Source organism: Mesocricetus auratus, unplaced genomic scaffold (assembly GCF_017639785.1).
Source record: "Mesocricetus auratus isolate SY011 unplaced genomic scaffold, BCM_Maur_2.0 Super-Scaffold_100691, whole genome shotgun sequence".
In the NCBI taxonomy this organism is placed as follows: domain Eukaryota; kingdom Metazoa; phylum Chordata; class Mammalia; order Rodentia; family Cricetidae; genus Mesocricetus; species Mesocricetus auratus.
The window spans coordinates 39225718-39239086 of NW_024429267.1; the positions used below are offsets into that span (position 1 = coordinate 39225718).

General features: G+C 37.7%; 1 protein-coding gene across 2 annotated transcripts in view; it reads left to right on the forward strand.

The window, feature by feature from the left end:
* Stag1 (stromal antigen 1) overlaps positions 1-13369 on the forward strand; it is a 272956-nt gene that overhangs the window by 255420 nt on the left and 4167 nt on the right. For both annotated transcript variants that reach the window (XM_040740365.1, XM_005072015.4), the window contains exons 27-32: positions 592-740; positions 1493-1621; positions 6686-6891; positions 10516-10690; positions 12476-12586; positions 13047-13161. In XM_040740365.1, the coding sequence (XP_040596299.1) occupies positions 592-740; positions 1493-1621; positions 6686-6891; positions 10516-10690; positions 12476-12586; positions 13047-13161 (885 nt within the window). The remainder of the gene's footprint in view (positions 1-591; positions 741-1492; positions 1622-6685; positions 6892-10515; positions 10691-12475; positions 12587-13046; positions 13162-13369) is intronic.

Genomic DNA, 13369 nt, shown 5'->3' on the forward strand with positions numbered 1-13369 from the left:
ACAGGGTTTCTCTGTTTTGGAGGCTGTCGGTCCAGCCTGGCCTCGAACTCACAGAGATCCGCCTGCCTCTGCCTCCCGAGTGCTGGGATTAAAGGCGTGCGCCACCGGCTAATGGGGTGTTTTAATATTACTAAATATTATTAAAATTACTGCTCTAAAGTTTTGTTTTTACTTTGATAGAGTGTGTGCCACATAGGTAATTTGTGAAATTACCAACTTAAGACCTTCTGAGTGTATTTTGTTGTTAAGTTGAAAATATCATATCCTCTTATATCCAACTATATATGAGTATTTAACTGATATTCCAATATATAAGTGAAAAATGTTCTGAACTCTTCATATTATACATGTTTGTAGGTTTATATTTCTAAAAATATGTCTTTCTCCATTATTTTAAAATATTGTTAAATGTTATTATTCAACTAAACAACATATATTGATGAGATTGTAGTGCTACTGAGTTCTGTGGTATTTTATGCCCTTAGTGCTTTGCATATTTTAAAATTATATGACCTATTTTAAAAGTAAATAAAATTTGAAACATTTCTTAGCCGTAAGTTTTTTCTTTTTCTTTTTTTTTATTTCCACCAGTTATTCAATGAACTTGTTCAAGAACAAGGTCCTAATCTGGACAGGACATCTGCCCACGTCAGTGGTATTAAAGAACTGGCACGTCGCTTTGCCCTTACATTTGGATTGGATCAGATCAAGACCCGAGAAGCAGTTGCCACCCTTCACAAGTGAGATAAACACCTCTATTTAGAAGGTTTATTGGAATATATATAAACAACTGTTATTTGACCCATTTTTAAAGTGACAAATATAGAATTTTCAAGCTATAAGATTGTAAGCTATTAATATAATTGGGTAGCAATATTTTACTTTAAAAAAGTTTTCTTAAACCACCTGTGAGGTTTTTACCCCATCGTATATGGTATAAAGAGAAAAGCTTAATAACCTATTCTTTGGTCTGTAAGATTTATGTTGTAGGACATGTGTATTTTTGAAGATATAACATTTTTTTAAAGCCCCCTGGTAAGTATCGTGCCACCTAACCAACTGGGAACTGAGTATCCAAATAGCTGAGCCTTTGGAGATTATTCTCACTCAAACCACTATAGGCACACACAAATGATTAACAGGAAACTTCGGTTAGTCTCACAGAGCTGGTTACTTCCATGAGTAACTAACTCACAGATTTCCTGCCAATCCAGTTTCTTTCCAAGATTTCATGTTACCCTTAAAAAAAAATACATTGGGGATATAGCATTGTTTCTTTGTAGTTTTTTTTCTTACAACTTAGAGACTTGTACTGTAAACAATAAAATTAAATATGTATACAAATGTGTCATAAAATTAGTGTTATTTTGCCATATAAATTTATCATACTTGATCAAATCTCAGTAAGGTTCCAAATGTTTTTATAATTTTTGCCCCTTGAGACAACTACACTATCTGAAAAAAAGTAAAATGTTATTTTCTTTAAATTCAGGGATGGAATAGAGTTTGCCTTTAAATACCAGAATCAGAAAGGACAAGAATATCCACCTCCTAATCTGGCTTTTCTTGAAGTACTAAGTGAGTTTTCTTCTAAACTTCTTCGACAGGACAAGAAGACTGTGTAAGTTGAACACACTAACAGAAGTGATTTTTAAATTGGAACTTTAATTTTCTTTAAATACTGGTAATAATAAAAACCCAATTTGACCTGGAAGCTGTAAGATGGAATTAAGTAGATGAAAATAATTTCCTTTTTTTTTCCTTTTTAAAGACTTATTTATTTATTAAGTATTCTTCCTGCTTGTATCTCTGCAGGCCAGAAGAGAACACCAGATCTCATTATAGATGGTTGTGAGCCACCATGTGGTTGCTGGGCATTAAACTTTGACGAGATCTGTTTAAGTAGAGGTGATAAAAGTAGGCATCCTTTTCTTATTCCATATCTAAGGGAGAAAGTAGCTTTCATAATAATATGAAATAGTGTGTTGTTTTCCTAGCATATGCAAGACCCTGGATTTGTTTCCTTAAAGAAAAGGGGGTAGGGAGTTGTTCACTGTGGCTTGTCATAGAGTATTATATATAGTCTTTATTATGTTTAGGTACTTTCCTTCTATGCCTAATCGATTCAAAATTTTTAGTGTGATATTGAATTTCATTGAATGCCTTACCCACATCTATTGAGATGATCAAATGGCTTTTATCACTCATTCTTTTGATGTGTTATGCCTCTTTCTCAATTATAATAAATTTATGTTTTAATGTTTTGGGGTGGTTACATTTTGTTATGTTCATCACAGAACTTAAACTGTTGTTTTAGTTTTGGTTTTGTTTGTGTCTGGCTTTGATATCCAGGTAATGATGGCCTTGTAGATTGCACTTGGAATAACAAGTATCTGGTTCTTTAAAGGTTTAGCAGAACTAGGCAGTAAAACTATCTGATGATTGGCTTTTCTTTGACTTAAGACTTTCTTTTACTGATTCATTCCCTTTTAACTATTCCAATTTTCTGTTTCTTCATGAGTCCACCTTGGTGAGACCTATTGTCCAGAATTTGTCTGTTTTCTAGGTTACCAAATCTGTCTTTGTATAGTCATTCATTCTTTCTTTAGTAATATCTCCTCATGGTCTCTGATTTGAGTATGTTTTCTCTCTCCCTCCCCTTCCTGCCCCCAGCTTCATTATTAAAAATTTGTCTGTTTTGTCTTTCCAAGCAAACAGCTCACAGTTTCATTGATCTTTTGGTAAGGTTTTCAGTCTATTTTGGTTTTTGTTGTTGTTCATTTACTTTGTCGGTTTTGGGGTTTGGTTTTTTGAAACAGGATCTTACGTATTGTTACCCAGACAGTTCTGAACTCACTAACCCAGGCTAGTCTTGAACTTGTGATAATCCTCCTGTCTCAGACTCCTGAATGTTAGGATTACAGAAATATATTGCCAAGTCTGTCTGCTAATCTTTATTTTTTTTCCCACCCTAATTTAAGTTCAGTTGGATTCTTTCTTTCCAGCTTGCTGAGATACCATAATAGCTTGCACTCTAGCTGCTTTTGTGGTATAAATGTACATTGCTCTAAATTAAGTACTGTGCTTGTTGCATTCCTTAGTTTTGGGTGAGTTGGGTTTCCCATTTCATTATTTCAATGATTCTTTTAATTGAGCTGGCAATGTGGCTGAGTAGTTTATAGTAAGGCTACTTTTCCAGAAGACCCAGGTTTGATTCCTGGTACCTATGTGGTGCTGACAGCCTTCTGTAATTTCAGTGCCAGGAATCTAAAACCCCTTTTTCCTCCCCCAGCACTATGTGTATGTGGTGCCTAGATGTAGACAGTCAGGTTCTTCAAGGCTAGGTTATTTAAATTTCTGTGTATTTGTATTGTTTCCATTGTTTTTTAAAATATTTTCTATTATGATCAGAGATAATGATTACAGAAACTTATTTTTAGTTTACTGCTTCTTGTGTTATACCCTATTACGAGATTTATACTGGATTTTTTGGTTTGTTTGGTTTTGTTTTTTGTTGTGGTGGTATTTGTTTTGTTTAGTTTTTGTTTTTGTTTTTTCCAAGACAGGGTTTCTCTGTGACTTTGGAAGCTGTCCTGAAACTAGCTCTTGTAGACCAGGCTGGTCTCAAACTCACAGAAATCAGCCTTCTTCTACCTCCCGAGTATTGGGGTTAAAGGCGTGGGCCACAATGCTGGACTATACTGGATTATTCTACTTACTGTTAAGAAAGAATATTCTATTGATGGTGGTGTTTGGTTTCTCACAGCTGGTCTCAAACTTACAGAAATCTACCTTGCATGCGTCTGCCTCATGAGTACTGGTATTAAAGGTGTTTACACCTGTACCAGCTTATATACTACATTGTGAAGTGAAAAAAATCTATAAATACATATTAAATTCATTTAGTCTAGAGTGCAATTTCATTCTCCCTTTACAGTGTTGTATTTGAGTATATCTTTCCCTTTAGTTCAGTTTGACACTTGTATGCATTTGGGGACTCACTCCAAGATTAGGTGGATAAAAGTTAAGAATTATCATTTTCTTTTACTAATTGTCTACTTTGTCTTTACCCTCTGCCATTGAGAAATTGAGGTCTCTGATACAGATAAAATTGTTTTTTGTTCAGGGCGGAGGGAGATACTCGGTTCTACAAATATCAGATGTTGAGCAGGCTATCTTTTTCAGTGTGTGTCTTACTCCTTTGCCAATGCGTAAGGAGCCTTAGTTGCATATTTTGTTTCTGGGTCCTCTACTGTGTCCTACTGGTCTATATGCCTATTTTTAGGCCAACACTATGCTGTCTTTGACAGACTAGCCCTTTGGACTGATAAGACAGCATATTCTTTCAGTTTTTTGTTTTTATTGTAGGGTCCTTTTGTATGCATGAGGGTTGCTATGTCTGCTTTCCTATTTTCATCTGATCCTCTTATTTTGAAATGTACTTTTTCCTATGTTCTTGGATAAAATATTCTTTCTCTGTGTATAGTGTTCCTCTAAAAATGTTGTGCACTTCTGGCTTGGTAGTTATGAATACATGCAAATATTAGAGTGCATATGAACATTAGCAAGCAACCTGAAATAGTTGGCTCACTTCTTTCACAAAATGAGTCCTGGGAATTGAACTCTGATTGTCAGGTATTTTTAACCCACTGAGCCATCCCACCTGCTCTATCCACAAATTTTAAGTAATAATTTTGCAAGATGTGGAATTTACTTTGAGGGTTTGAAATGTATCATTTTGTGTTTCTTGGCTTTTATGGTTACTGATGAAAGATCTAGTATTATCCTGGCATTTCTATGTGTGTGAATAACTGTTTTTCCCTCACAACTTGAATATTGTTGCTTTGCTTTTTATATTTTTTATGGTATATCATAATTCTAGCTTGTCATATGTCATATCTGTTCAGAATTCTAAATGTTTCTTGCATTCGAGTGTCTGTTTCTTTCTCAGGGTATTAGTAATTCTTGTCCAGGTTTCAATAAGTAGAGTGCATAAGCTTTTATATCTCAGCCTCTCCTTCTACCCCATGAGTTCTTATGGTTTGTTACTTCAGTGTGTTCCACATTTCTTGGATAATTTGGTCATGTTTATTAGGTGTTTTCCTCATAGGTATCTGCATGTATTATTGCCGTGACCTCGGCCTTCATCCCTGTGATGCAGTCTTCTGTTCAGTTTGTCTTTTGGTGATAGTTTCTTTGATTCATTACCCAAATTTCTGTTTGGGCAAAACAATCAATAAAGAAACTGAAGGTATTGTCATCTCTGTGTTTCTTTCTAAATGATGAGGTCACACTTGCTATGGGTTCTTACATTTCTGCTTGCCCTGTATTTTCTAATTGGGATGTTGAATCTTTCATCCTCATTTCAGCTTGTATTCTCTTCAGGTTTTATCTCCTTATTGAATTATTTTCAAATCCTGATTATCTTCATCATTCCATTCAGCTGTGTATTTGTATTTTCTTGGACCTCAATCTGTTATCTTATTGGAGTTTAATGAAGTCTTTGTGTCTCCTTTACGTTCCTTGAATTCTTTAATAAAGTTTATGATTTTTCTCTGAAATTCAATGACCTGGGCATTCTCTTTAGAGAACATGTCTATAAGAGTAGTGTTTTTGATAGTAAATATGCTGTCTTGGCTATTTGTGTTGGTTTTGTTTTTATGGCTTGACTTGGGCGTGTGGCCTCCTTTCTTTGGTTGTATGTCTGGTATGAAAAGCTGTTATACCTTAGATTGGTACATTGCAGCTGCTGCATAACCAGAGCTAGGCAGAATACAGCTGGTGTTGGGTGTGCCTTGGAACCCCCTTTCTTCATGAGCCACTTGACTGGTGAAGCACTTCTTTCCTTTCCCATGCTTCTTTCCACCTGCTGCCATCTCTACACTCACAGGCCTACCTCCAGACCCAAAGATGGTTTGGGAGCCATCTTGGCCCGGTCCTGTTAAACACCTTCCTAGAGTAGTTTCACAGTGCAAAGCCATGCAAGTAGGTAAAAGCAAAGGAAAGAAAACAAGGTGTGGCTCACAGACCTACAACTCTTTCTTACCAAGATCGTTTTGTTTGTCATATTACCTTAGGACAATTTGCAGATGTTAAATTATTGTCTTGAAATTGTTCCCAGTTAAAAGGTTCCCTAGGGCCGGGCGTTGGTGGCCCACGCCTTTAATCCCAGCACTCAGGAGGTAGAGGCAGACGGATCTCTGTGAATTTGAAGCCAGCCTGGTCTACAAAGCAAGTTCCAGGACAGCCTCCAAAACAATACAGAGAAACCCTGTCTGGGAAAAAAAAATGTTGGCTAGGGAAAGGTTACGCCAGATTTCCCACTCTAGTTTTCCTGAAACCCCGCTTCATTTGTCTATCTGTAAAGAAACTCAGAATATTTTGAGGCAAACATAGTTAGGAGGGAGGGATGGATGGATGGATGGATGGATGGATGGATGGATGGATGGATGGATGGATGGATGGATAGATAGATAGATAGATAGATAGATAGATAGATAGATAGATAGATAGATAGATAGATAGATAGATAGATATTTAAAAGCATAGGAAAATGTGTACACACACTCACCCATGCACCCTTACTAGCATATACTCCCCTTTCAGAGCACTGTAGGAATATGAAACAACACAGTGATATGTAAGTGCTGACATGAAAGTCATTGCTGTTCTTTTGTGTTTGCAGTCATTCGTATCTAGAGAAATTCCTCACTGAGCAAATGATGGAAAGGAGGGAGGATGTATGGCTTCCACTCATTTCCTACAGAAATTCATTAGTCACTGGGGGTGAAGATGATAGGATGTCTGTGAACAGTGGAAGTAGCAGCAGTAAAACTTCCTCTGTAAGGAGTAAGAAAGGAAGACCCCCACTGCACAGAAAACGAGTAGAAGGTAAGTTCTCTTCTACATCTACACTCTGAGGCATGTTACTTTGCCTGGCTTACAGAGAATAAATAAGAAGTGATTTATTGAAACAAGATTCTGTAAGATACATGATGTCATTATATATTTGCTATCAACTGAAATATCCAAGGACAAAGGTTAGACATACAGAGAGAGGCAGAAAAGAAAAATAAAGCAGAGCACAGAAGACACAGAAAGGAATAAAGTATACAGACAAATAAAGTTGATCTCTAACATTAAATTTTAACATAAAGTATTGTATTAAAATACATCTTAAAATATGCAAAGTAAAGTTTAAGAAAAAAATAAAATACATTGAAAGCTGGATATGGTGGTATATGAGTGCAATCCCAGCATTTGAGGGGAGATGGGGTTCAGGGCCATCCTCAGCTAGGTAGCAAGCTTGAGGCCAGCCTGAGCTACATGAGTTAGTTTCTCCCCCTCCAAACACACACACAAATTCATCTTACTAGTAGAGGACTGTTGGTAATTTGAGAGTATACCTCTGCAATAAGTTAAACATACTAGATTACCTTTATACAGGTCTGTCATTACTTGAGTAATTTATTTTTATTCCATAAGACAGTGGTGGCACATGCCTTTAATCCCAGCACTTGGGTGTAACATGGAAAATAAAGACCCAGAGACAGATATTGAGGTTCAAACTGAACATCAGAAAAGCAAAGCAGCTGGCCACCAGTTTCTTACCTCTAACTCAGGCTGAATGGGCTGATCCTATCTCCACAAGCGTTTACCAAGCCTCAGACTATAACCTCTCCTCAGCGTGGCTGGAGAATGAATACCTGATACTGACTGAAGACCCTGCTCCTATCTTTTATATCCCTCTAGTGCTGGGATTAAAGGAATATGATCCCAGGTGCTGAGATCATCCTTGTGTGAGCTGTTTCTCTTTAGGCCTGGATCAATCTTGTGTAGATCTGGGTGGCCTTTACTCACAGAGATCTGTCTACATATTAATCCTGAGTTCTAGGGTTAAAGGTGTGTACCACCACCTCCTAGCTTTCTAACTGCTGGGATTAAAGGTGTATGCCTGGCTTCTATGGCTTGTGGCTGACTTTGCTTTCTGAATCCTCAGGTAAGCTTTAATAAATCATAAATAATATATCACCATACTTGGGATGCAGAAGCAAGCGTATCTCATCAGTAAGTTCCATGCCAGCCTGGTCTACAAAGTGAGTTTCAGGACAGCCAGAATTGTTACACAGAGAAATCCTGTCTTGAGAAAGGAAGGGGGAGAGAGAGGGAGGTGGCCAAACCTGATTTATAATATACCTTCTTAGACCGTAGGGAATAGGGACTTGAATTATCATGAAAATCTGATCAACAGGTATTAAAAAAAAAACTGTTAAAATACTTCTCTGACGCTCACTGAGGGGTTTTCCAGATAGCCTGTGCCTTTCCCATGCTCCTGATGAGTTCTCATAACTTCTCTTCAGTTACCAGCACCACACCCTGCTGCCTAAAGAATGGTGACTCACCAGAGCTTAGATAAACTCCGTGGCATGCTCAATTTTCATGTAAACCTAATGTACTTTTCCTTATTGGAGAACTATTGACTATTAATAAAGAGCAAACTTTAAAATCTATTTCATATTTCAAACCTGGCTTTCTCATTTTGAACATGTTACTTAACTCTCTCTGAGTTTTAATAATTAATTGAATGAAAGATATCAGTGTATCTAGAGTACTTAGCATCTCAGTTACTATGAATATTAAATGAGGTACTCCCAATAAAACATAGAGCACACATGTTACTGAGCATAGTACTTGGCCTAAGTAGCATCCAGTAAATGTTAGCTATTTTCAGGATGTCCTCAGGATCTCACAGTAATACTTCTTTAGTACCAGTCAGAAGACTAACTAACATTATTAATGTTAAAGTTTAACTAAGTCTCAACATGCTTTGAGATATCCTTTCACATTTCAGCTTTGATACTTTTAGTTAAACATATATATTAAATCCTGTCTTTATACTTAATGGTCCTGACTTTCCTCCAAAGAATGACTCTAGTTGTTTTCCTTTGAAGATAACTTTTATGACAATCTCTATCAAGATGCTCCATGTCTACAACGTGTCTTTGCCCATTCATACTTTTCTCAACTATAATCTTTCTTTGGTTTTTCAAGAGAGGGTTTTGGAAATCTCTTTGTAGATGAGACTGGCCTTGAACCAGAGATCCGCATGCCTCTACATCCCAAGTACTGAGATTAAAACCATGTGCCACCACTACCTGGTTCAGCTAAAATCTTATTAGGCAACACATAGACTATATAGACTTATGTGGGCTGGGTAGCCACTTTGGTAATAGTTAAATGGGAAAGAAAACTTGGCTATGTGGATTTGAAGGTTCAAGATTGTCAAGATAGTTGTGAGCTGGAGCCATCCAATGGCAGTTTTATCTGTTTGAGTTGAAGATGAAAGGTTATTCACTGTAAGAACTGTTTTCACTGAAGGATCTTTAAAAGACTAGAAGATGTATTAAAGGAGAGCAAGTTCCTGAGGTAATTAGGTCTGCACTGGGCAGTTTCACAAAAACTGCACTACTACGTTATGCATTATTTTATCACAATGGCTTAGGTGTGCAAATAATGTTTGTCAGCTCCAGTCTTTGCAAAGCAGCCCCAGGAGGGGAAAAAAACATGACAGTATCACTTGCTAGTGTAGTATAGTATAAAATTTAGTTGTGAGTAAGCAGAATTGATTATATTTCTTCTGCGTTAAATGAAAGTGTAATTAAAAGCTGGGTAGGACAGTCAGGTTCACTAGAGGTACTTAAAGGCATGAAAACAATGAGCTTCTCTGTCTCCACACATACAACCTGGCAGAAAGAGCAGTTGCCCTGGTGCTCATTGTTGACTTGTATTAACAGCATTTGCTGATTTCTCTGTAAAAAGCTAGGCATCTTAAGTGCTGCCACCTGGGACACCTTGTAGGCTCAGGCCATGGGTGGAAAAGCAAAATAAGGTTGCTGAGGGATCTGACTAACATTACTCTTCCCCCTAGGGAAATAAATCCTCAGAGATAAGGAGACTGGAGGCAGTATGATATTTGATGACGATGAGCTAAAAAAACCTCATTTGATCCCTGTAGTTTCTGAGTGCTAATACCTTCATTTTAGGCATGAGAAAACCCAACTTTATAAGTCATTAACATAATACAAAATCAAACAAAAGAGTTGTGGAACTGGAATTTAAACCCCTTGCTCTAGCCAGGCGTTGGGCATGGTAGCTCATGCCTGTAATTCCAGCTTGAGGGAGGCTAAGGCAAGAAGATCAGGAGTTCAGGACCCACCTAAGTCAAATGAGGCCTGTTTCAAAAAGAAGACACCACAAAAACTGAATATAAGCTGGGCATGTTAGCACATGCCTGTATTCCCAGTACTTGGATGTAGATTCAGGAGGATGGGGAGCTCAAGGGCCTCATTTGAAACCAGCCTGGGCTACATGGGACTGTTTAAAAAATAAGACAGTGAAGTGAAATAAATAAACTATAGGTGGTCTACCTGTAGAGTCATGATTTTCAAGTGTTGTAACTGCCACCAGAGTTTACTCCATCTCTGGTGTTTTGAGACTTTAACTGAAATTTTGCAGATGAAAGTCTGGATAACACATGGCTAAATAGGACTGACACCATGATTCAGACTCCTGGACCCCTGCCAACCCCACAGCTCACCTCCACTGTGCTTAGAGAGAACAGTCGCCCCATGGGAGAACAGATCCAGGAGCCTGAGTCGGAACATGGTTCGGAACCAGACTTTTTACACAAGTAAGTATTGAAACTCATTTTCTTAGCATAAAAACCTCTAACTCTTAAAAACTAAGAAAAACTGAGCACATTGCTGATGAGATCGTGCAAAAATGAAGCCACAAATGGAAAGTGGATAGTATATAAAAGTCTGCCAACACTATTGTGGACATCTTTTCCTCAAATTTCAGACTTCTCCTGATGCAGTTAGTGGAACAAGCTTCATGTTGTTCAAATAATGTTGACTTTTATCTTTCAAGATTCAATGATAATTTCCTCACCTGCCAAAACTGCAGGAATGTGCTAGAGTAAATAAATTTTAAAGCCTAACACAGGTTTGGGAAAAACTTAAATTTAAATAAATATCAGTTAGTGTTAATACTAAACAACATTTTGTGTGTATATGCTAGGAACAATACTATCTCCTTGCCCTGTCCCATGTATTGCTACTAAAAGTATCTTTTTGCCCTTACTTCTTTAATTAAGTATATTTTTCCACACAGAACAAGTTCACAGCCCTTTGAATGAACAGTGTCTCACTAAGTGCACTTACTTTGCATATGTATTAGGTATATCTGTTTCTTTAATGCATGTTAGGTCCTTGGCAGGAGCCTGTGATCTTTCTTAGGCTGTCTATAATGGAGTCTCGAAGAGATTGTACCACCCTTATCATCCATTTGATGACTTTAATTTAAAGCTAGTTACAGTGGCACACACCTGTAATTCTAGTACTTGGGAGGTAGAGACAGGAGCTCAGAGCTAACCTGAGTACACAGTGAGTTTGAAACCAGCCTGAGCTACATGAGACTTCGTCTCAAAAGAAAAAACCACTCTTTGTGTTGTTTCTGCTCCCCAACTTGAAAATTCTCTTTCTTCTTTACTTATATTTCTGTATATAGTTGGGATAATGATGTGAATTGCACTGATGGATAAGAGAAAATTCCTATCTAAACAAATTAATGTTGAAAATAGAGAAGTATTTTGGACCCTGTGTTTTCATAAGACAACTTTACACCAAAGAATCTTTCTTTCAAACCTGAAATGATAATCTATGCCATCCATTGAATAGCTGAGCCTATTTAAGCTGTTATGCAGTGTTTTGCCTATGCCAGCCTCTTGCATAGATAAGTATGCAAGTATACCTACTGTCCTTCCTTCAGGGTGAGTTCTCCTTCCTTAAGCAACTGCCTTGCTATCCCAACTGTACCATTTATCAGTCCCATTGACCATGGATTGTCTTTTGTTCCCTCCCCTGTATTCACAGATCTTATCAAGGTGGTGACCCCCCAAAGGGTTTTTATCTGCAGAACCACTAAAACCACCTATAAAATGGGGGGAGGATGCCATTTCCCATGTTCTTTTAGTATAGAACACAGGTGAAGATTTCAGTCCATAACACTAAGAAAATATGTGTCAGAAGGATTTCTAAGTACTAAGCAAAGATGTGTTATATCCTTTTTTAATGCTTCAGAGTTTTCAACTCATTATGTGTGTTCCTTAGGGGCTTGTTGCCTAGCTGAGTACACAAGTATAATAGCTTGAAACAAAAGTCTGAGAATGGCCTTATTTGGCAGAGATTGGGGCATGAAGCTAACACATAGTCTAAGGACTAATAGCACCCCAACCTGTTTCTTGTGAACACTTAGAGATACTTGGAAGCAATTCACTTTGTTATTTGCAAAGCAATGGAATAAATCTAAGTCCCTTACCTGACGATTTAGCCAGCCAGCCATGGCTTAATTAGCATGAAGCTAATTCACTATATACATTATCTGTTACACAAAACAAATAATAGTATTCTCTCAGTCCCCAGATGCAGATCTCTTGGTTAGGCCAGCCGAAGTTAGAAGACTTGAATCGGAAGGACAGAACAGGAATGAACTACATGAAAGTGAGAGCTGGAGTAAGGCACGCTGTGTAAGTGTCAAATTAGCATCACAAGAGCATAGCAGCTGTACGGTGCTGCTCATTTGGGTGTCTCTGCTTCTCGGTAGTTAAAATGAATTCTGGCTATGTTCTGCAGCACAGGATCACAGTAGAGGGCATGGGCACTTAAAGCTTTCTGCACACAAATCCTGGTGCTGCTACTCTCCAGATTTATAGACACAGCCAAACTCTAAAACACCTGTCTCTTGGGTTCCTTATTTGTAAAATTGATATATGATTGAACATAGAGGGAATTGATACACAGCTTAGATAATTCATTATTTCTTATTAAAGTTAATTAATTCTACTTTCTGTTGGGTTGAAGTGAAAATTTGAACCAAATTGGGAATAATCCTAATTTTCTTTGAGTCCAGTATAAGAGACGGGACTCCAAGCTGGGCAAGTCTCAACAGCTTTCTGACTACTTTTTTTCTTTCTTTTTTTAAACCAGTCGGGGTCTAATGGAGGAAGATGCTGAGCCCATCTTTGAAGATGTAATGATGTCATCACGGAGCCAGTTAGAAGACATGAATGAAGAATTTGAAGACACCATGGTTATTGATTTGGTAGGAAATTTACCGGGATTTTTTTATTTTTGTTTTTTCCTTTACAGTATATAAGGGCATTGAAGTTTAAAATGATACTCTTGCTGTGGGAGAGGGCCTCGGTGAGGGGTGGTGACCATCAGTGGGCATCAAGATCAGCTTTTGTATTTCTCGGGGCAGAGAGAGAGGGGGGGAGGGAGGGAGGGAGGGAGAGGAGAGGAGAGGAGAG